Source organism: Mus caroli, unplaced genomic scaffold (genome assembly GCF_978045245.1).
Source record: "Mus caroli unplaced genomic scaffold, Mus_caroli_1 scaffold_8, whole genome shotgun sequence".
Lineage (NCBI taxonomy): Eukaryota > Metazoa > Chordata > Mammalia > Rodentia > Muridae > Mus > Mus caroli.
This window is the reverse complement of record NW_028227263.1, coordinates 13,493,608-13,518,103: the sequence shown is the minus strand read 5'-3', so window position 1 is coordinate 13,518,103 and position 24,496 is coordinate 13,493,608. Positions and strand designations below refer to the sequence as shown.

The following is a 24,496-nucleotide window of genomic DNA, read 5'->3' as shown; positions in this document are numbered from 1 at the left end:
CCCCTGATCACCTAGTCTCAACCTGCCATACTCCAGCCACTGGCAGCATCGTCACTGTGTGCGAGAGACCCCCACACTTCCTCATCCAGACACCGAGCTGGCCACTGACAGTGGCTCTGTGGGTGAATCCTTATGTTCTCAGTACGGCCTCTGCTCAGCTCAACTCTTAATTTAGTTTTTGACTCTGAAGGAGCAGGGCATTAAAGACCAGACAGAGGGGAAAGCCCCTGGCTCTGTCTCTCCACGTTCTAATGCTCAGATCTGTGGCATCTCTATGTAAACAGGGCAGAAATGCAAACAGTAGCCACCATCATTTGTGAGACTATTTCAGAGCCACAGAGACAGGATTTCAGCCACCACTAACCAGAACATAGAGGAGAATTCCATTACCTCATCTGTCCCTGCAACCTCCATTTCTGTCATTTATAGTCAGACAGGCAGATGCACAGGTAGACAGCCAGATGGACAGATAGCTCAGCACACCGAAATGATTGCTATTCAAAGCATTTCTTCTAGAAAAAGAAAATATCTCCTACATATAAATATTTTAGTTCAAAAAGGAACTACTTGAATAAAGTTAAATATCTATTAAAATTGCTTTTCTGGTGAGAAATCCCCATTAAAATACAGGAGGTATGGGAAGAAGTGCCTATAAGTGGGTTATGTCATTGACTCACATCTCACTGTGACTCCAAAGTTTGATCCCTGCCCTCTAGAGTGGGCTAGGCCACTATGTGCCCATGGCAACATTGGAGTTTCATGTGAGTAACAACTATTCTTGTGTACACCTACAGGAGTGTCACAGAAGAAACCAAAATTTTCTGCTCCCTTTATCCATAGACGGGCTGAGCTGTGACTTTGGCGGGAGCCCAGATCAACACATGGGCTCTTCCAGCTAGTAGATGGTATCTTCCATGAACCCAGCACTCTGACACTGGAACTTTTTTCCTTATTAGAAGGTGCTATCTTTAGATGTTTTTGTTTTGTTTGGAAGCTTTTCCTGTCGTCCATGCAGAAGTAGCTATCGATGGATCCGCCCTAGAAGAATGCAATGTCCTTGAAAGGCAAAGATGAAGACATGGACCACATGGATTAGTACGTGCTGCTTGGCTGAAGGAAACCAACTGTGCCTCATTAAACAAAGAAGGATCACTGGAGGGACAGAAGGGACAGAGTAGGACAGAGCCATCAGCCAAATAGCACAAGCTACACTCTGCTGCCAGAGGAAGGGACAGACTCTAAGGGTGCCCCAGCCCCACATCATGCCCGTGCAATGGAGATCCAGCTACCTGCCTGGCCACCAGGACTTGCATGCAATGGGCTGAAAAAGTGTAACAGAAGCAAGATGCAAGTTCACAGCCACTGAAGTGCCTGGGACAAACGTGTGCAGTTCCCTGTCCAGTGCTGACGGTTAATCTGGGTCAAGTGTAGGTCAAGGGTCACAGAGATACAGCAAAGCAGTCAACCTCATGCAGGAAGTTTCTGTTTCATCAATTATCCACTCTTGTTTGTTTTCTTCTGACTACCTCACTCTTTACCTCCCATCAATAATTATTGTAATTGCCTTCCTGGAGTTTCCAGGGGGAAAAATGCCTGATGGCAATTGACTCCCTGCTTGACACAGAACAATATGAACTCCAGTGCAGGGCACTCTGGGGCTCAAGGCACACATCACCTGCTAAACCAGCTTCAAGAGCCCCGCTTCTCCAAACAACATTTGAAGACCTATTTTAGAGCTGGTGAGATGGCTCATCAGGTAAAGATACTTGCCAACATGCCTAACAACCCGAGTTCAATACCAGGGATGTTGCCAAAAGGAGGAAAAAAAGAACCAACTGCTACGAAGTTGTTCTCTGGACCCCTCTTGTACATTGTCTCATACACTGGCACTGCAGCACATACATGCCCCCCACTAACACATACACACACACATACAAAGTAAAAAAAAAATTAGGTAAACATTTTATTTTATTTTTTACTGGATATTTTCTTTATTTACATTTCAAATGTTATCTCCCCTTTCCTGGTTTCCCCTCCAGAAACTCCCTATATCATCTCATGTCCCCCTGTTTCTATGAGGGTGTTCCCTCACCCCACCCACTCCTGCCTTCCTGCCCCTGCATTCTATTTTTAAATTAGTAAAAGCTTAAAACTAGACTGGTTTAAGACTTAAATCTAACTGGTTTAAGGTTTAAACTTCTCTCCCATATTCCTTTATACATAGATCAATAAGGCAACAATTCCAGGTTATAGTCATGTATTTTCTGGTGAAAGTTCCAAGGTTCCTTTCAATATTTATACTGAAAGTCTGACAGAGGAATGCCCTGTTAGGAAAAAGAAGTTTCTGGCACTAAAGATAAAAAGGTAAGAGCTAGGAAAATTATCTTTTGACTTTTAGACTTTAAGTTAATTCAAAGTTTAGAATACTAAAATGTCCTCCACACTACATGCTTAACCCTGACAAATTTCAGTATTTCTTGCCTGGTTCATTTTCCCCCTCTTGATTTCCCTAAGAATAGTCTAAAGATTTCCAGAAGAGCTTTGTGGGTGTTCAGAGTCAGCAGAGAGATCCTCCTCCCACCCTGCACCTGCAGAGTCCTCTGCACTGGAGAACAAGATGAGGAAGGTAATTAAGGTATCACCCTAAATTTGTTCCCACCGAGGAAAGGTGGGAGGCCATGGAAATGATTAGAACAGTATGGGGGTTGAACAGCCACAAGAGCCAGAGAAGAGTTCATGTCTCCACAACACATCAAGCCATCTGAGATTCCCAGTCCTCTACAGGGAGACAGGCAGTTCCTCTCTCCTGTGGCCAGAGGCCAAGCAAAACCTAGAGAAGAGCACACAGGAGCAACTGACAACTTCCTTGGCGCCAACATTCAAGGTTTCTACTCATCCCTGAAATGACATCTTCAGGACCTCAGAATGTGCTCTGGGTTTTGGATTCCAGTCACAGTGAGGAAAGCCACTAACAGTAAACCCCAAGGCAGTTTTCTCTGGGGCAATGAAACCCTAGAAACACCCATAGTGGCCGGGCGTGGTGGCACACGCCTTTAATCCCAGCACTTGGGAGGCAGAGGCAGGCGGATTTCTGAGTTCGAGGCCAGCCTGGTCTACAAAGTGAGCTCCAGGACAGCCAGGGCTATACAGAGAAACCCTGTCTCAAAACAAACAAAAACAAAAACAAAAACAAAAACAAAAACAAAAACAAAAACAAAAACAAAAACAAAAACAAAAGAAACACCCATAGCATGAATGGAGGGGCTCCAAGCACAGTTGTGCCTCCTTAAGATCTGAAACACAGAAGAACAGAGGAAACAATTGCATTTCAGCTACCATCCTTGGCCTGTCTGCAGCTGTGTGAGATGACCCAGAGATGACTCGTGCCTACAGAGGGCTGAATGAAAAGGAATCATAAATGTGTTACCAGCTAAACTATCCATCAACAGTTAAGGGAGTCGGAGGCACTTTCAGATATATGAGTACTTGGAAAATGTACTTGTTTCTCCCATAACCAGAAATCATGGCTAGGAACTGTAAAGAGTCAGAGTTAAATTGGCACAGTGGCATATAAACCCTGGAGATGGTGAGACTGAGGACTGTGCTAACCAAAGGGCTGCAAACACAAAAGCAAAGCAGGAACAAGGTGTTACAATGCCAGTTTACATTGTCAAGGAAATACCTGCCATGTCAATCACAATATTATCTTCCAACAATGAGGATGTTCCTATATTCTTCAAGAAACACTACAGAGAAAGACAGGAATGTGGTTGCACTGGTGATGGGTAAAAGTGTTTCTAAGATTAATTGATGTGTCTGTAATCAGTGTTGGAACTGTTTATATTTATTATAACAGCAAGCCCTAAGATAATTACTGTGTATTGAGGCTTCAGATGTAAGAGAGGTGAGCACTTGCTCAGCAGTCATGAATCCCTAAGTTTGATGCCTAGCACTGCATAAAACCATATTAAAAACAAACTAGAAAGGTAGATGGATCATGTTTCAAATCCCTTAGAATCCCAGAACTTTGGAAGTAGAGACAGGAGAATAGGGACATTTTAGGTCTTCCTTAGCTACACAGTGCCAACCAGGGCTTCATGAGATTTGATTTTTAAAAAACAGTTTCTGAAATGAACAGAAAACTCATTCACAGCCCTTCATACCTCCTCAGTATCTCAGCATTCTGTTAAACTCTGCTCCATGGCCACACTGTAGCAAGGACCTGTTTCTCAACAAATCTATGCCCTGGGCCAGGGGCCACCACAGCCACCTGAAGACAAACTGTCATGTCTCTGACCAGCAAACTGAGTCTCCCCCACTATTTAAAGCAGGCTTTAATCATGAGAGGCATGCAGGTGGGAGAACATGGAAAAAAGTGTGAAAAAAAAGTCTTGAGGGAAATATTAATTAGAGATCTGAGATGTGTCACAGTCTGGAGAAGATTGGCAGTCACCAGGGATGGAGCCACTTTCTCATGAGGCGTGCAGCTCTCAGAACATCCTGTGCTCAATGAAGCTCCATCTCCCAGCTCCACTCCATCCATGGGCAGTGGAAATGGGACCCCCTGCCTCCTCTGGAGATACATTTCATTACATCTGTCCCTTGCTAACATTCTTTGCACAGAGGTCACTGTACAGCAATGAAGACCACTACCCTGGTGTATCTTTATCAATCTCTAAGGTTCTTGCCACCTCCACCAAGCTATGTGTGAGAGTAAATTTTAGCTATCAACTTGACACAGCCTAGAACCATCTAATAAAAAAATCTCAACGAAGGATTATCTAAATCGGATTGGTTGGTAGATGTGACTGTAACAGATTTTCTTTTTCTTTTTTTAAAGATGTATTTGTCTGTTTTATTTAAGCACACTGCCACTGTCTTCAGGCACAGCAGAAGAGGGCATTGGATTCCATTAAAGATGGTTGTGAGCCACCATGTGGTTGCTGGGAATTGAACTCAGGACCTCTGGATGAACAGACAGTGCTCTTAACCATCTCTCCAGCCCCAAAGCAGATTTTCTTAATGTCTTAAATGAGGTGGGAAGATCCTCCCTGAATGTGGACAGAACCATTTCATTGATTGGACCTTGAACTAGATTAGAGTAAAAAAGGGCAAGTTGAGCACTCAAGCTTCCATCCTCTCTGCTCTTAGCTACGGATGTGATGTAATCAGCTACCTAAGGCTCTTACTGCTGTGATAGCCTACAGTAGTGGACGGTGACAGAGTTGAAACAAGCCCTTTCTCCCCTAAGTTGGTTTTGGCAGGGTGTTTTATCACAGCAACAGGAATGAAACTAGAACACTCTGTATATCAGTTGCTAAACAAATTCCAACAGTAGCAATCACCTTTAATATCAGGGGCAACTTTGCAGCCCAAGAATATAGAAAGTAGAATATATAGCACAGGAACCTTGACTTGGGAGCACCAACCCCAAAACTCCACTCCCTGTGCCACAAATATCCCCAGGGTACTGTTGGGAAGGTCAAATCTCAAAAAGTATGTTAAATCTATGAGCAATGGGCAAATGTGCAAGCAATTCCCTATGAATCATCCACTCTGGACATCTTGCCACTTAACCTTCCCAATGTCCACAAATCCATCTTCCCATAAACAAACTGAGACTTGAAAAGGCCAGACTGACTGAAGCAATCACTAAGTGTCCAAGTTCAGTTTGAAAAGCAGCTGTAATGGGAGGACTTAAGTATACTCTTTATGCTCCCCCATTTGAGTTGAAAGTTCCAAACTAGTATGCCAATGCTTTGGTGGCAATGGGGTGGGGTGGTTCATATCACCAAAAGGGCCGGAAGTGGGAACGTCATCACTCACTGCCTGACACTAACAAAGCTGAAATTTTTGAAGCTATGGAGGGTGTCTCTCAGTAATAAGCTTCTAGCGCTCTTGAATTATTGTTTTCATTGCTGCCTATAAATCCAATAGGATTCACTTATGGAGTTCTTTTCTTTTTGCCTTTCTGAACTTGACATTCCTTCTGACCAATGAAGAGTGCAGTGGCAGCTTCCAGGCATGCTGAGATTGTTTGCAGTGGTTCACTGTCTGACTCAGCCACCAAGAGATGCTCTAAAGGGCGTGGGAGTCTCTCAGGGTCTTGGAAAGTCTGAGCTAATCTTGGTCTTATCTAATCACCCTTGGAAAGCTCTTTAATACTCACCACATCAAAAAAAAAAAAAAAAGGCCCTGAAGACGTGCCCCCACTGCAGTGCTGGGACAGAAAAACTAAACAAGCCAGCCCAAAGACCAAAACCTTTGGAAGAACCTAGAAAAAATGGATGCCTGCTTTCCACCTAGAGACTTAGATCAATGACAGCAGATCTCAGGAGAGTCGTATGAGGTTCCCAGACCCTCAAGAAGTCCCCAGATTCTGGCTGGCATCTTTCACCTATACAGTCAAAAAGAATCTGTAAAGTTTCTTTCCCAGACACTGAGAGTTCAACAAAGAAAAAAATCTCCAAGAACTGGGAGACAAGCCCAGGCCGGAAGCCCATGGAGTCTGCCCCAAGAGGCTTCAGACTCAAAGTACCTGGCCACTTAGCTTCTCCTTGGATGCCCAGTTCAATGGTTGCCTCATCTGAAAAGCCACCCACACTCCATTCCCAACCATTCCACCTATCCTACTCACCCGGCTCTGTGGCCAAACTTCTAATGAAAGCTCCACGATGCCATAGACTAGTCGAACTCCCTGAAGAGGCTGGGAGCCTCAACCACCAGCAAAGTGAATCCCTGACATCTAACCCATGCTTCCCAAACACGTGAGTGACACGCATCAGAAGCTACGATGGCTGATAATCACTGGCAGTGAACCCTCAAGGGAAATTCATAATTTTTTTCATACATCACTAATAAAGACCACAGAAGGTAATGACTAGTTCAAAACAGAGTGCTTGTCATCTTCACAAATAGTACCATATCCATGGTCCTCCTACGCTATTATTTACTTCACATTTCTATTATATCAGATAATTTCAGTGACTATTAGACTATTAGGGGAAGATAGAAATGGATGTCTTCAAGACCTTGGAGAAGGCAAAGATAAAATTAAACATGATGGAAAAAAGCACTAATCACCAAGGAAAAGGTTAATGATTGGTTTGTTTTAGGTTTGTGAACATCTGTTATTCAAAAGACACCCTTCATAGAGTGAAGCGATAAGCCAGTGGGTGGGGAGAAGCCTGGATCTGGGTGTCTGACAAAGGACTCACCATCATGCTATTTTTAAGGAAAGCAAGCAAACAAACAAAACACTCCTGTGGATAGAAAGAATGGCAAGGGAAAACCTGACCTAAATGGGGCTGGACAAAAGAAATCATTCTAACGGCAAAAAAGCGTTCAGCATTAGAAATGAAAACACAAAGAAAGGCCACAACAAAAGAGCAGCACATGGCACAATGTGAGTGAGATAGAGAGGGTGGGGAAGAACAAATGTGAGCTGTTAAGGAAGAGAAGCAACTGCCGGTAGGGATGCTGAGAGTCACCATCAGCTTGGAAAATTTCCTGTCAGTTCTGTGTGCGAGGTGTTATATGTGTGCATGCTCATATGTGCATGTTTGTGCATGTAAGTTTGTGTGCGTGGGCCTATGGAGGTCAGGGCTCAAGATCTTCTGTCTTCTTAGTTTGCTTTCTGTCTTATTTTGGTTTTAGAAAGTCTCTCATTTAACCTGGAGACCACCAGTTTGGTTAAGCTGACTGGCCAGTGAGTGGAGGGTTCCCCCCCACACACACACGCCCTGTCTCCTCCTCTCCCGCACTGGGATTATAGCTGTGTGGCTCTGCCCAGCATTTTTATTTCCAACATGGGGCTCCAAACTCAAGTCCTCATGCTTGCAAAGCAAACATTTCGCCAACTGAGCCATGCCCCAGGCCCTTCCTAACAGCTCTTATTGAAGATACTCACTCCCTATGATTGAGCAACTCCACTGGCAGTATAGACCAGAAGACTCACATAAAAATAGTCCCAAAATGCACTCTGCAATAGCCAAAAGGTAAAATCTACACCAAATACCTATCAACAGGAAAATGAGTACATAGACAGTGATATATATATATATATATATATATATATATATATATATATATATATATATTCCTGCTGTGGAATACTACAGATCCATGAAGATAGATGAGTCTCACAAACATGATAAGCATCAAAAGAAATCAGACACAAGAGGTATGGCATGAATCCAAATATTACCAAATTCAAAATCACACAGATCACCTCTGATCACATCAGTCTTTAAAGAGAAACAGGGGATTGGCTGGTTGTGTGGCAGAGCAGACTTCAAAGATTCCAGCACAATCTTCTTGTTGTAAGTTGCAATTACAATGACACAATTTGCACACTGCGTGGTGTCCATGGCAACCCAAATCAATGTGTGGTGATTATACATGCCAATGAGTTATAGCTTTATATTACCATACTTTTCTCTATACAGGTTAGCCCTTAATAATATTTTAATGACTTAGCTTTGCCTAACTACTACATTATAAAGACACAAAACCAGATCTATTTATCCAATTCAGAATGACTAAAAGAGATCTATGGTGAATATAAGAAAGCCAGTCTCCAAGGTTACAAAGCATATGACTGTGTATCTCCCTGTCTTATAGAGACAACACTTTTGAGAACAGATCTGCGTTGCCAGGAGTCAGAGGCTGAGCATGGGGAAGGTCATGTCTATAAAGAAGCCTAGAGAACCTCTGATGGCACAGCGTGTTTCTGGAAACCATACATGATACATCTTCCCAGTCTTGCACACACACCTGCACATGTATGCTGCATATGCACACAGATACACACATAGAGGTACACACATGTGCACATGCATGCTGCATGCACACACATATACAGACATATACACATATGCCCATGCCCATGCACACATAATACACATACATGCATATGAATGCTGTACATGTACACACGCACATGAACACATGCACATATATACACACATATACATACACATGCACATGTATGCTACACACACACACACATATACACATTCATGCATGCACACACACATGTACATGTATAGCTGGCAAAATCTGAATATCTGAACATGGTCTGTCCTTGTCCAAGTTAATTTCTTGACTCTATCACTTTACTATAGTCAAGTAAAGCATCCGCACTGCTAGGGGCAGAGAGAAAGGTAAATCAGACCCTTCTCCTGGTACTTTTTTTTTTAGCAACTTCTTGTGAATCTACAATTATTTCCAACAGAACTAAAAGCAAAACCTGTTTCTTAAAGAAGATTTTACAAGATAAAACTTCATCTTGAACTCAAGATGACTTGATGAGTCTCATAAAACTCTAAATTGCTTGAAGTGTCTTAGACTTCAGAAAATTCTGGTTGAAAATTTTGTAACCACTCCTAACCTTGCCCTAGAAGCCAGAGACTCAAAAAGGGAAAAACACTTGAACCTAGTACCAGATGTGGAGAAACAGCTACCACATGTGAGTCAGATGAATGCAGAAAACAGCTCCCGTGTGGGCCCCAGCTTTCATTCCAGGTTCCGAGGCATCTAGAAAAGTAGATGCATTCTAATAACCCTCTCTTGTTATCATAAGAGCAGGCAGACACCTACACGTTCTTCCAGTCAATTTTCCATAAGGATTCTCAGCCTAAATTCTTAGGAAATGCTGGGACAGAAATGAGAGGTAAACTAATCCCAACAGCAAACAAGAAAATTGGTGGAGACCACTCAGCAGGTTGGGCCCGTAGCCTGGGAGTGGACATTTGGTAACAGGCAATCTCTGCTCAGAACCAGTGCCCAGATGCCTCTCTTTATTCTATCAGCCTGACACGGCATGTGGGTCAGCCCAAAGTCAAGTAGTATTCAACTTGGGAGAAGAGACTGGAAAGTCACATAGCAAAAGGTATGGGCACAGAAAGAGGCAGCAGAGAGGTAGAGTTCAAGCAGCCTTGTAGCTGATCATAGAACATGACCCAGAGTGTACCTGGGGTACCTGACCAAACTGGTATAACACTTTAGCCCCATGACAGCTAAGGACATATTTCTCTTGGGAAAGTTCTTCAAGTGCAGTTTTCTTGGATGTGATATAGTAGACATCCGGGCTACCTCACCCTTCTGTCGTATAGCAAGGTTCCTAACATGATCTGAGGAGATGGATTCCAGGTCCTGAGAATTCCCAGCGATGTGCCTGCAGCCCAGCCTTGATCAATACCATCCTACAGAAGTCCTCACAGACTTCAGGCACGTTTAAGGGCTTTGTCATTTGTCTTCAATGTGAACCTTCTGGTCAACACCCCCAGTCTCTCTCCTTTCCTCTGCTCTGCAATAGGGAGCCATAACTCTTCCCTTCCCATGTTCCCATCAATCCTTCCTTTTAAAAAGCATAGAATAATTTCACAAACTAATATGACAGGATGTTCCATGTATTGAAGACGTGATGGCTGCCTAGGAGGTGAGTGACCCCATCCATGAGGACAGATCAGGAAAATAATCTGCCAGTGGGGCATTTGTGACAGAGAAAAGGAAATTCCATGTGAACACAGCATGTCTGTGCACATGTGTGCATACACATGTGCATGTGTGCATGCATTTTTGCATATGTGTGTATGTGTGTGCATGCATGTGTGTGTGCATGCATCTGTGTGTGTGTGTGTGTGTGTGTAGAAATGGGCCCCCCAAAATATTTCTGAAATGCCTCACCCAATTTTAATAACTTCTAATTCTGAGAAAGAAGAAATAAGATAATCCAACTCAACCCTTCTGCTGAAGCTACTAAGAGAAAATCTGGACAAAATATGTTTTAAAATATGTTTGAAAGCACTCAAGAATTCACCAGATACTGAAAAATCCTCAAGTCCAGATTGGTTGGCAGCAAAACTCCAAAGTGCTCCTGAAGCTAGCAGCCCAAAGTGACCTCAGCCTGGTGGCATATGTGCACATGAAGGAACTGCTGCTGCCACCATCAGGTAAGGAGGCCCCTTACCAGAAAGGGGAGAATCTGTCCTAGTTTCATCTTTTGTCACTATGATAAAATACCCTGACAAAAGATGACCTAAAGAAGACACAGGCTTATCAAGCTCACAATCCTAAGTTATAGTTGCCACTGGGGAGGTCAAGGTGGCAGGAACTTAAAACAGTGGGTCACATCACATCCACAGTCAAGAGTGGAAAGAAATGGACACATTCGTGCTTACTTAGACTTACTTCAATTTCCCCATTTTATACAGTGCAGGACCCCTGGTGCCTCTCATAGTGGGCTGGGTTTTCTTAAATCAATTAATTAATTCAAACAATTACCCACAGACAGACCCCAGGTCAGCACAAAGCAGATAATCTCTCATTTGGATTCTCTTCCTAGGTAATATTAGGTGGGGTCCAGTAGATGAGTAAAGCCAACCATTACAGATGTTAAAGAACCTGTGCCTTAGCCTGAGGCCAGAGTCACAGCCCTAGCTACACACTGTACACTCAACACATGCTCCCAAGGGACAGGGTCTTTCCACTGGGTACCTCAGAGCCCATCTTCAGATGGAATACACATTTAGCTCCATAAAAGACTGCAGGCGCTCATAAGATTTGATTTTTCTTTATCTTAGAACGTGCTGTTCGTCAGAACAGTGATTTCTTTGAAGGAAGGTTGTTGGTTAGAAACACAGCCCCAACCCCTGTCATTGTGCCTAAGAGAATGTGAAACTCCCAGGGTGAGAGTCACCTCTGTGACACAGCTCAGGATGTGGATGTGGCAGCTGAGAGTGAGTCCTGTGCAGATCTATCAAATGTTTTGTTAACGTTTCATTGGCTGTTGTATCTAAGCAAAAGGCCAATAAGCTTTCATTAGCCAATAATCTTTCATTCTACGCTCTGTTTTGCTATACAACCCTGGCCAAAGTACCTCCCTGAGCCTACAAAATGGAGGAAGAGGAGGAGGAAAAGGAGGAAGAAGAATGGGAGGAGGGTGGGAAAGAAGAGGAGGAGGGTGGTAGTGGTAGTGATACCCACAATGCTCAGCAGGGAAGGTCAGACACTGAGCAAGGGATCTAGCTAGTATCATCTACCCTTAAGAAATCGCCACTATTGCTAATATTGGCAGGAAAATTATCCTGAATGTTGAAGTTTGGAACAATAGAGATACAATCATAGAGACAAGATAGTTAAGAATATTTATAGCTACAGCTAATGGGTCCGTGCACTTCTGTGAGTCTAGAACTACCTAATAACACCGAACATTCTTTTTCTATAATTTGGGGGTTTGGTTTTAGGGCTTTTGGAGATAGGATCTCATAGATCCCAGACTGTTCTCCAACTTTCTGTATTGCTGAAGATGGCCTTAAATTTCTCGACTGTCTTTTAGGTGTGTACCATCACATCTGCTTTGTGCTGTGCTGGAATAAAACCTAAGGCTTCACACACGCCAGGAAACCACTCAATCAAGTGGACTATACACCCAGCCTACCACTGAGCTCACTAAAGTGAGTAATTACACAGCTAAAAGTTTCATATGGCTGCAAGGCATCAGGCCAAGTATTGCAGATTTAGGAAATAGAAGACTTTATCACTGACCCCAGAGACCATGTGCTGGGTTGGGAAACAAGAAATACACAAGCAAAGCTGTAGGCAGCTAAGAGATCACAATAAGATGGACTTCCAGGAGGGGTAAGAGATCACAATAAGATAAACTTCCAGGATGGGTGGTCTAAGAAGGGACAGGAAATCTGGAAGTGACTTGAGCAATTCAATCAGCAAAATCGTGATAAGACACCAATGTATGTATCACCAATGAATGTATCACCAATGAATGTATCACCAGAAAACTTTGAGCTGCTGAGATATCTGCACTCCTGCAGAATCGCTAAGGTCCAGACAATCTCCCTACAAGGTATCTGTGACCAGACAGCCATGAGAGCTGCCTGCACCCACCATGGGCAGATGACAAAAGAGGGTCAGGGACCCTCCAAGACCTTCACTTACTCTCTCGGACATCCTCATGAGCCACAGGGACACCATGGTCATCACTGGCAGCTTTCTCAAGATTCTTGCTTCTTCTGCCTTTTCTGTTGCTATTTTTACCTAGAAAAAAAAAGGGAAAGGAAAATGATGTTACTCTGTGTATCAGAGGAGCCTCGGGATATGAGGACTCACAGTCTTCTGCAGAAAGCTGGTCCTAGCTTTGCTCCCCAGTCCACAGAGTCTTGGACGGTAAGGGGTCTGTAGTTACAGAAGATGCTCAGTGCATATGGAGGTAATCACACCACATAGACCCATGCACAACTGCAAGCTGTTAAGTAGTGCAAGTCTACAAAATGCTGCTGAGCCTCCCTGGGGCACTAGGAATAAGAGCTGTACCTGGAGGTCAAAGCTGGACTTGGACATCAAAGCTAGCATGTTCCCTAGGCTGAGCTCTCCCATCCAACGCTCTCTAAGGCCACGGCTTGTAGACCTGTAAGCGAGTTACTTGCTCACCGATTGGGGACCTAGGAGCCTACTGTGACCCTGTTAACCTTCCAGTTTCTCCTCACATTGTCCCCCCACCTCGGTTATAACAACACTTGGCATAAATTGTCTCCCTCATGGACACGTCCATCCATCCCTCTACTCTCAAGCTAACTGGCTCCTTCCCATCTTTCAAGTCTCGGCTCTGGCATCAACTTAAACCTCCCTTTCCTGATCCCCCACTTCCATCTAATCCTCCTTGGAGGGGCTCTGATAGCATCTGCCTAGAGTCAAGTTGCCTCTAAGCAAAGTCTGATGCAGGGATTTGATTGAAGTGCTGAGGAGAGGGAAAGGGAAGTGAGATCCAGTCAGGGAAGGCTTAGCTAAGCAAGCCTGTCTAGCTTAGCTCATCACCTGAAGGCTTTAAGAAATGCCATACAGAATGTTCCCCACTTGGGAAGGCCTTTGTATAAAGACTAGCCAACTCAGGGGTGGGGGCATAGCTTTCCAGAGCATGAAAGACATGTGAGCCACAGTCCAGGCTTGCATCTGGGAGACATGTATATCCAGGATATCTCCAGGGCCGCCAGCCTGACCTCTACTTAATTGCCTCCTCAGCAGAAGAAGGCAGCAGAGCCTGCCACATAGAAAGGTTGAATGAGGACACAAAATGATACCTATGAGACCCTCAAGGTGCAAAAGACAGCTCTTGTCCCTATCTGGCCAGCATTATCCTGAGGCCTACACATCACTAACACTACCCCAATTGCTAAAGCTAACAGGGTCAATGGGCTCCAAAATGTATAAGACATGTTCACTGCAAGGTTCAACTCTCCGAGAATAGGAAGGACATTTTACAGTTGGAAACATGAAGGCTTAGGTTAGTGGTTCTCAACCTTCCTAGCACTGTGACCCTTTAATACATGTAGTGGTGATTACCCCCCCCCACCATCATAAAGTTGTTTCTGTTGCTACTTCATAACTGTAATCTTTCTACTGTTATGCATCCTAGTGTAAATATCTGATGAGATTCCCACAAGTTGAGAATTGATGACCTATCGTGAGGAAGAGGGCTTCCCAAGGTCACTGACAGCCAGGAGGTAACAGTGCTAGTGACCAGCTCCAAGGGGCCTTCCCTGCCAGTACAAAGGCCTCTTACATAGACCTCCTCCCCCCCAGAATGAGAAAGACACCATATGCTCTGTACAGATGAAAGAAGAAAGAGAAGTGGAAATAGCGTTCAGAGAAGGAGCCAGAATCAAATCAGCATCTCCATCTGGGCCGCGTGACAACGCAGAATTCCTTAAGAGTAGAAAACGGCAGCGCTAATGCCGGCCACATGTTCCCTTCTGGTCCTCAGGCGATAAATATAATTCCTTTGGCTTAATAGAAAACGATTTTTCCCCTTGCTACACAAGCAGCTTACAGTAGCAACCCCCAACCCCAAGCCCAAAAGCCCTTTGCTTCCCTGCAGTCTCTGCTTCCCCAGGAAATTCCAGGCTGCAGGGCTCCGTACTCCCCTAGAAGCTGGGAGCTGGCTAGGGCGCTGGCAGTTCTTACAGGATTCTTGGTAGGATACCAAGAGCAGGAAGAACAAACCACCACATGAGGTTCTTTTCGCAGCTCCCCAGTAATGCCATCTAAACATCTCTCAGAAATGTATCCTGCAGGTCATGTGTGTGTGTGTTTTGCGGATGTCTACTTGTGTGATATGTGTGAGGGTACACACACAGGTTGTTCTTCACCCACTGTCTGCCATTTTCTTCCCATTTTAAATAGTGTGTCTCACTCTTCTGGAATTTGCCAAGCATGCTGACCAACAACCCAGTGATCCTCCTGTCTCTGCTTCCCCAAGGCTGAGATGGTTTTAACTATTATCTTAACTGGAGAACTGATCTGGATCCGACCTGAAACCCCTTCCCTGAGGAGTAGCTTTTGTGATATCTGAAGGCATCATGCAAGCTTCCAAGGGAGGGAAGCCAACAACAGCCCTACCTGGCTAAGATGCCTGAGATCCCTAACCAAGCCCAGCGCAGCATGGCAGATAGCCCTAAGGGCACAACTGTGCTGCACAGACTTCAGCAGTAACCAGCAACTCTAATCAGACTTAAAACCTACTTGTGCCTCGCACTTGAAACCTAGCTAGCTACCTACTCAGTGCTAGCTGAAGACATTGATCTTGGCAAGAACCTACACCCAGCACCTTATTAAACCACAATTCTTAACTTCATTCTAAATATTGTCCTTATACCCATAGATAAATGTAGCTCTCACCCCTCATCAAAGAACCTTCTCTTTGCAACAGATAAAGACGATCACAGACAACGACAACCAATCAAAATACAGAGAGCAAAGGATTATGTGGTGCCCTGTCCCAAGTGATACATCACGACATAATTCCTACAGATGAGGTTCATGGACCATTGCAGAAAAGGAGAGAGAAAGATTGTAAGAGCCAGAGGAACAGGACATTTTCTGTGGTTGTGTCTCCTGAAAATATGAAAGAGGCATCCATGAAGTCTTACCAACTTGGGTGGCTAAACATTACCTGAGAATTACATCATCGGTGGGCATCCTAACATGGAAAGGGTAAGCTTAAGAGGCCTCAACCCTAGACAAAGAACTATAAGCATCTAGGAAACTCTGAGGAACAGGAGAAACGGTTTTCCAGTGAAAAGGCTTCTGACTGCTTATTCAATATCAAGTGGTCAGCCCTGAGATCATAAACATACAGATAACATTATACAAACTGAGCAGGTTGTAGTTATGTATTTAGGAGTGTGTGTGTGTGTGTGTGTGTGTGTGTGTGTGTGTGTGTGTGTAAATGTATATATGTATAGATATGGTTAAAGAAAAAAAGCCATGTATTTGAAAGAGCCAGGGGTACAAGGAAGCGATTGGAGAGAAAAAAAGGGGAAGGGGAAATTATCTAATATTAAATTTCAAAAAAACATTATAAAAATAATAATTTCCTAATCCGTACATAGGAGCAGGAAAGAGACAAGGCACAAGGAGGGGGCACCTGTGTCCCTTTCTAGTTCTGAGGACAGTCAGTGTCCGAGGAAACAGGGTGCGGACTGGAGTGAATCTGAGAATCAGTGCAGCATTCAGGTGACATGCTTGTTTCCAGCCTTGGATGACGTCAGTGGTCTGGTAGAAAGGGGACACTGAGGGTCACCAGAGAGACAACAGTGCCACTATACTAGATCCAGGCCCAAATGAATCCACCCACAAATGCCTGTCCCACTCTCTGCCTATTCTTCTCAGGTGCTGCATCCTTCATGAGAAAACGGCCTGGCAAGCTTAAATCCCCTGAGACCAGGGTACAAGGACAGTGGCTCAGCTGCCACCGCACTGACTCTGAAGCCAATACGCCTACTTTCTGCACCAGTGGTTCTCAACCTGTGGGCCATGACCCTTTCACAGGGGTTGCCTAAGACCATCAGAAAACACAGATATTTATATTACAATTCATAACAGTAGCAAAATTACAGGTATAAAGTAGCAATGAAAGAATTTTATAGTTGGGGTCACCACGACATGAGGAACTGTATTAAGGGGTCAAAACATTACAAATGTTGAGAACCACTACACTATGCAGTCAACCACCCTCCTGATTCTCCACCACAACTATGTGGAGTTCTTCGTCTTCATGGAAACACTCCAGTAATAGCGCCAGACAGGAGGGTGCATGCAGGACAGTGTGGGCCCTCTGTGGTGGGCTGTGCCGGGTACCCTGGCCACCTACCTGCCTGGGTTTTGGATCTCCTGAGAGCAGGCTGAGGTGAGAAAGCATGCAATGCAGGATTGTACCTGGAGAGGATTTCGTACAGCCTGAGGAAAGGGGACTAAGAGGAGAAAGGAGATGCCAACAACCCAAATGCATTGTCTGCCAGAATCTACAGACCGGACAGGTAGGTAATCCAGAAGCAGGGGTAAGGTGACACAAAACTGCCCCCAACCCGATCAGAACTTGGGAGGCCACAGTCATCTAACTTCACAGCTCAGCAGGCACTGTGTTTTTGACCCAATCCTCCAAGGAGTTAAGGCTTAGAAAGTCTCTTGTGCCTGTAAGGGGTGGAGTCCTGCCCTTAGCTGGCTCTGAATCCTCAGCAGGCTCACCAGGCAGCACTGCTCATGCATTGCCTGGAGTAGATAGTGCATCAGATGTGTAGCATCAGAGGCTGATTAACACCTCGAGGTGTTCTTTGCTGTGTCAGCCATCCTTGAGAGCCAGTGAGCAGCTAGATAGGAGCCCACCACTTAGGAGTACTAATCCTTCCCACAGCCAGTCAAAGAAACCTAATGCTAAGGGTTTCATGACCCAAATGGCAGCTGCACAGATAGGGACCTGAGAGAGCCTCAGAGGGCAGAGCCTGTCGTTGCTGGTGATGCTAAGCCTACACAGTCTTCTTTTAATGCTTTGGAACATGTAATGGAGGTCTCACCAGAAAATACAGGCTCTGGGGCTAAAACTGGTTTTGTCCCTGGCATGATGCATGATCACCTTGGGACCTGGAAGTCACAGACACAAGAGGTAGATGATGAAAAGCCGTGACTGTTATGGAACCACAGCTGCAATCTGTCTTCCTGGATCCCTGTAGGGTCTCCACCCCCTACTCTCCAGGCACAGTCCTGATTTCTGGAGCCATTGGCATAGACAGGGAGAACAGGCCAGCAATAAGTTAACTTTGGCAAGAGTTCTGGAAAGAATGTCAGTGGCTCAGGAAGAGATTTTTTTTTTTCCTAATCCATCCTTTCCCTTGGAGCTTTGCAGGGAGTCGACTTGAATGGGATACCTCAGCTTTAATACCAAAGCATATAGGCTGACATCAAGGCTTTCTAGTCCTTTACGTATGCTACTAATAGTCCCTGGGTTTATTAACAACAGTACTGAAATGTTGACAAACATACACTCCTAACCCTCACACTCCCAGGTTTGCCCCAGATAGGGCATTTCCATCAAAGGCCAGGCTGCTCTTGCCCAACCAAAGAAGAGGCAAAGCTCTAGAAGAAAGCCCCTTCCATCAACCAGCAACAGCGCACACAGAAAGGGCATTGTTTACAAGCAAACATGTCCCCTGACCGTTGGGACATAACACATACTAAATGCAAACTGGATGATTCTAGACATAGACCTACAAACAAACATGACTCTCTGCACACTACACATCCCAGAGGGACTATAGCTCAGGAGTAGGGGGTGTCCATGTGAGTCTGTTCAGATCCTAACAGTGGGACATTCTAGCCTGAAGCTGGAAATACTACAAAGAAGTCAGTGGGAAATCAGAATGAAAGCCTGCATAGCCCAGCCAGCTTCTAAGCCAAAGAGTCATGGAGAAAGAAAACAAAGTATCCAAATCACTTACTCCCTGACTTTGTTGTTTCTCTCTGCCACCAAGGAAAGACCAGTGAATTATGCAATTGTAGTCTATTCATTGGCTACATGTTGGTTGGTTGGTTGCTTGCTTTTCAAGACAGGATCTCTCTGTGTAACCTTGGCTGTCCTGGAACTCACTCTGCAGACCAGGCTGGCCTCGAACTCAGAGATCCACCTACCTCTGCTTTTGGAATCCTAGGATTAAGAATGTGTGTCACCACTGCCCACCAGTTAGCTACATTCTATCCTACAAAAGGAGGGTGGCCACAACTCAAGGTCACCCCAAGGTAAGCACACCCTAAAACCACTGGCATGACTCCATGAGGCTGATATCTTGTTCTTCCTGCTGGATGATGAACACTAGAGACCTGAGGTTCACTCCTAAGAACGCAAAACATTCCAACTTCAGAAACTGTAAGGTTCAACCAGAAACAGCTGAATAAACAGAGTTAGAAGAAGGTTGTCAATGAGGAAGAATATTCTAGCAGTCAGTAATATCATCCAATAAGCTGATGGCCTTGAAATGGGGAGAGCCAGTCTGAGGAGAGGTGAGTTGTGCAACCACTTTCTGAACCATGCAGTGGATAGGAATTTGTGCTGTGACCATTTTACACATGTGTGCATTATATACATATGCATGCAAGCATACACATGCATGAAGAAAGTAATGAAATGCATCCATACTCCAACATGCATATATACAATACACATAAGCATGTGGAGAAACTTCTGAAATGTAACATTACAACCTAATTAATAGTATTTATAACAATCTTTGTCATGCTTTCAAGAGCCAGTGGGGATTCTCAACCTGCTGCAGATGGCTGGCAATGTTTAAGAGGCATTTTGTTTGTGAGGCAAAGAGGAAGGTCCTACCAGTATTTTAAAGGTCAAAGCAGCATATCCTACGACACACACAGGACAGCAACCCCCTCCACACACATGTATGCTCAGTCCAAAATGCAGAGGCTGCCAATGTTGGCAAACCTACACTAGAGTTACCTAAAATTTCCCATTAGGGGAAGCTGAGGGCTGGAACATAGGACATCACCAAAATATTCCTGTAAGTTCCTATGAGTCTGTGATTATTTTAAACTAAACCCTTAAATAAATGCTTTTCAGTATTCTCTTCCATTCGACATAGCTGGACCCTTCTCCATTGAAAACGGAGTGCTGCTTAAGCATCCCTGATGGAAGTTCTTAGGAACAAAAGCAGTTCAGATTTCAAGGCTTTTCCCAGACATGGAAATCATCTATGTGTCAGGTACAGCACACGCATAGCCTGGAGGTCACTTTTAGATGAGGCAAAGCTTCCTGGTGCAGCATCACTACGGGTACACTAGTGTGCAAAGCTTCCTGGTGCAGCGTCACTACGGGTACACTAGTGTGCAAAGCTTCCTGGTGCAGCGTCACTACGGGTACACTAGTGTGCAAAGCTTCCTGGTGCAGCGTCACTACGGGTACACTAGTGTGCAAAGCTTCCCGGTGCAGCGTCACTACGGGTACACTAGTGTGCAAAGCTTCCTGGTGCAGCGTCACTATGGGTTCACTAGTGTTCCAATTTTGAAAGCTTTTCACGTTTTAGCTTTTCAGAGTACGTGTTCTAGTTTGCCTTCTGATGTTGTAATAAACCATGACCAAAAGTGACCTGGGAAAGAAAAGGTTGATTTTAACTTACAAGTTCTATAGTTCATCACCAGGGTAAACTATTGACGGTGTTAGAGGCAGGAGCTTTAAGCAGAGCATATATGCTTTTTTGTTTTTTGTTTTTGTTTTTGGTTTTGGTTTTTTGAGACAGGGTTTCTCTGTGTAGCCCTGGCTGTCTTGGAACTCACTCTGCAGACCAGGCTGGCCTCAAACTCAGAAATCTGCCTGCTTCTGCCTCCCAAGTGCTGGGATTGAAGGTGTGCACTCCCATTGCCTTCCTTTTTACATAGCCCAGGAGCACCTGCCTAAGGAGAGCACCACCCACAGTGGGCTGGGCCCTCCTACATCAATTAGAGATTAAGAAAGTTCCACACAGACATATCCACAGGCCAATCTGATGAGGGGATTCTTCAATTGAGGTTCCTTCTTTTCAGGTGTGTCAAACTGACAACCAACCATCATAGTAGGTAGGAATGCTCAGTGGTGCTCTCAGTTGACTAAAGGTGTCCATTTTCCAAGCCAACTCCACAGATCTCAGCACATGGAATCCATAGGGCATTTCTCTGGTTACCAAAGATTAAAGCCAAAACTCAAAGCCAGACCCAATACCCCTTGCACCAGCCTCCTCAGGGATCCACACAAATGCCCTCTTAGTACTCAGCACACACACACACACACACACACACACACACGTTTCCAATATCTCCATTACCAACTCCAACTTTTAGCTCCCAAGAGCTAAGTGGGAAACATTTCACTGTCTCCAAATATGATGTGCACGTGTTACCCAAATCAGTTCTCTGCTTTGGGCTCTCATCCATCCCTCAATCTTGTCCTCTGCTCCCACCTCAGTCCCTAGCTGGTCCCAGAACCCAGTCATGCAGTAAACTCCCGAAATTTACATCTAACATCCAGAGCAGAACACCAACTCCCTTCCTCTGAAGCACATGCCTAAGGTTGGCAACCTGCTCATAAAACAGCCAGCCATACAGAAAAGTGCCTTTCCAACATTGTGTCTGCAAAGTACAAGCCACCACTTTCTGTGGGGTGTAATCATCTCCTCTCTGTGCAGTTGAAGTGCACAGATTTTGCAGTCCCCTAACCAAGATCATTTTAATCTAATCTAACCTAATCTCTCCCCTACTGCATGCAGCTTTGACTTTTTGATCCACAGTTGAAAGTTTTATTGAACACACACAGAGGAGGGGGGAGCAGAAGGAGATGGAGGGAGACAGAGAGGCATTAATTTAAACTATGCAATGAATGTCACACTCATCCTAGCTGCGGAAGCTCTAAAATGCCCCACTTGCTTCATTAGGAAAATGGCTGAAAGAGCAGTGAGCCAGGAAGCAGCTCCCCCAAGGCCTGTGAGCCTGATACCGGTGCTTCGGGGTGTGTCTTCCTTCCATTTGGAGACAGGACCCAGGTGGCTAAGTATTCACCAGGAACAGTTAACTACCTGTCCCATGGCTAACTTCTGTCTGCAAGATGGCTGTCCAAAAGCAAATGACAGAGTATACCTGGTATCTCTTTCAGAGAATCCCCCTCGCCCCATTCCTAGGCTAACCACCGATGCTCCAAGAAAGGAGATCCACTTCCTGGTTGTGATAACTGAGCCCCCAGACACATTAGTTGGAGGCACTGATGAGCCTAGGCTGTGAAAGACTGTAACTGGTCACTAGTGAGAGTACTCGAACAATAAGTCAGCTTATTAATCAGGCCTAGTTAGTCATCTCCCCCTGGGAAACACTGGCCCTTTTATCATTTATTTTCTTGATATTCCATGTTCTATGCAACTCTCAGTGCACTTGTGATTACTTCCCCAAAGTTACACAATTCTGTGAGGTCCTTGGAGGAGCGGCCTGTCTGCCTTACGTTCTCTCTCCCCAGGGCTTCACCTTACAGTGCTGGGCAGACACTTATAAGCCATGTGTAGGGCAAATGAAGAGCTCCCACACAACAAGCACACTAACTCAAAGTCCAGGGCACACTAACGGACACTATAGAAGGCTGCGGCAGCATCAATGCAATGGCAGACACTTTTCTTTCTATCTGCAGGTGAAGCAACTGAGGCTCAAAAAGTAGAACTCAAATTCCAGGTCCCAAAATGGTAACCCCACTGGGTTACCATTGGCTGGTAAGTCGGGCTTTCAATTCTCCCAAGCAGAACAATGACAAAATAAGTTACCTTCCCCTGCTTGAGCTGAAGGCTGCTAATCTGTAACATGACAGGGCTAGCCACCTGCCAGAGCCAGAAGAGAACCAAAGGAGACCATGGGACACTACCAAACTCAGCGCCACATCCCGCCCCTTCATGTAGAGCCACGGCAGCTTTTCTACATCTCAATCTCCATCATCCCCCAGAAAAAGGAGAGAAAGTCTTTGTGGTTCTATTTGGGTTTGCCCAACCTTTGGAACTATCAACGGCAGACAGCAGGGACTCAGCCATATACAAAGGTGATAGCCTCAAATTGGGGCTCAAGAGTGACTGCATCTTCCCTTGCCACCCTGCCTGGTGAATTTAATATTCGTCTAACCAAATGAAAGCCACTTCTGAGTCCAGAGCTCTGTGACCTGGCACGTGATTTCTTTCAGGCAAAGAAACTGCAAAGGCCATAGAATTTGGTCACTGTCCTGCTGGCTTCCCATGATTGAAATGGTGGGAACACAGCTCCTGCACTGAGCAATCACTATCTGAAACAGTTAAGAGAAAGCCCTCTTCACAGGTTTGGGATACAGGCTGGACCAGAAGAAAGTGAGGATGGATTTGAGATTGGCCCAAGGGATGGGTAGAGCATCCCAGGCTGCCAGGCACTCAGAGCTTTCCAGGGCTCCTGTAGTCTGCCCTTTCCAAGAAGGGCAATCTTGGCTGCTACAGGGACCAAGAGTGATCCAAAGTCTGCAGCTGGGACTGTGCATAGTGGATTTAAGGGGCCCACTGACTGGGGTGGAGGGAGCTGAGAAGGGCACTGTCTGAATAAAGGTCACTGACTGAATCTTGCCAAGGCCATCTGCCAAGTGACACCAGCCCATCACATGCCCATTGATAAAATCGGTCTGAAGAAAACACTTCTAAAGATTGAATACATAAGCAGAGCAGGAAGAAGCAACAGATGCCTCCTCGAGCACTGGGACACAGGGCCGCTCCCCAGGCAGCTTCCCAAAGAGCACCATTCTGTTTCTGCCTGAGGGGGCCGGGAGAGAAAGCTCAACTTAGCTCAGATGCAGTCTCTAGGGAATAACAGAGGCACCACAGGACTTTGGCTGGGCTCACTCAAGAAAACATACTGGAAAGCCAGGTGTCCCCTGGAGTGCCACGATCGCGGGCGCCCCCTCGGGCTGCCCGATGCAAAAGTTACCTGGTGGAGGCGGCTCTGCAACTAACTTCTCCCTCTTGGGAGCCTTCTTGGGCTTGATGGCCTTCTTGGGAGTCCTGGGGCCCTGCTGGTGCGGCTCCTGCTGTTCCTGCTCCTCCACCCTAAGGTCTTCATGCAGTGAAGGCGAGAAGAGCTCCGGCTCTGGCTCAGGCTCCGGATGCCCATAATAGCGCCCGCGCCTCCAGAGCTCCTGGCTGTAATAGTCAGGCTCCTCGAAGGCTGCGCCCTGGGCTCTGACTTCAGCCAGGGCCACCGCCACAAGTGCCAGGGCCAGCGCCAGCGCAGGGCAGGCGGTCCCTAAATGGGCCATGCCCGCTCTGCCCCGCACCCCGAGTAGGATCGGGTCCCCGGGAGCGGCAGGCGGGCTACAAATGACGACTACGGTGCGGGACAGGGACGCGGGCGCTGCAGCGGGTGCAGATGGTGGGTGGGACAGGCCGGACGGGCGGGGCGGGGCCGGAGTGGGGCGGGCAGGGGCGCGCCCAGGAGAGGCTAGGCGCTGCCGACCCGCCCTCCCTCCTACCCGCCCAGGGCCTCTCCAGCAGGTGTTGAAGGCCACTAGAAGACTGTCACTAGCCTTCTTTGCATTTCTAGGAGGACGATGTTTTGTCCTCCTGGGCACCCCTTCTGCAGAGGTAAGGCATGGTGATCATGGAGAGAACTACAGGGCTGT

General features: G+C 45.7%; 1 protein-coding gene across 1 annotated transcript in view; it reads right to left on the bottom strand.

The window, feature by feature from the left end:
- Cpxm2 (carboxypeptidase X, M14 family member 2) overlaps positions 1 to 24,264 on the bottom strand; it is a 116,471-nt gene extending 92,207 nt beyond the window's left edge. Inside the window, exons 1-2 of the mRNA XM_021166950.2 lie at positions 23,806 to 24,264; positions 12,958 to 13,056 (exon numbers count right to left, since the gene is read on the bottom strand). Of these exons, the coding sequence (XP_021022609.1) occupies positions 12,958 to 13,056; positions 23,806 to 24,133 (427 nt within the window). The 5' untranslated portion in view covers positions 24,134 to 24,264. The remainder of the gene's footprint in view (positions 1 to 12,957; positions 13,057 to 23,805) is intronic.
- Between the last annotated feature and the right edge of the window lie 232 nt (positions 24,265 to 24,496).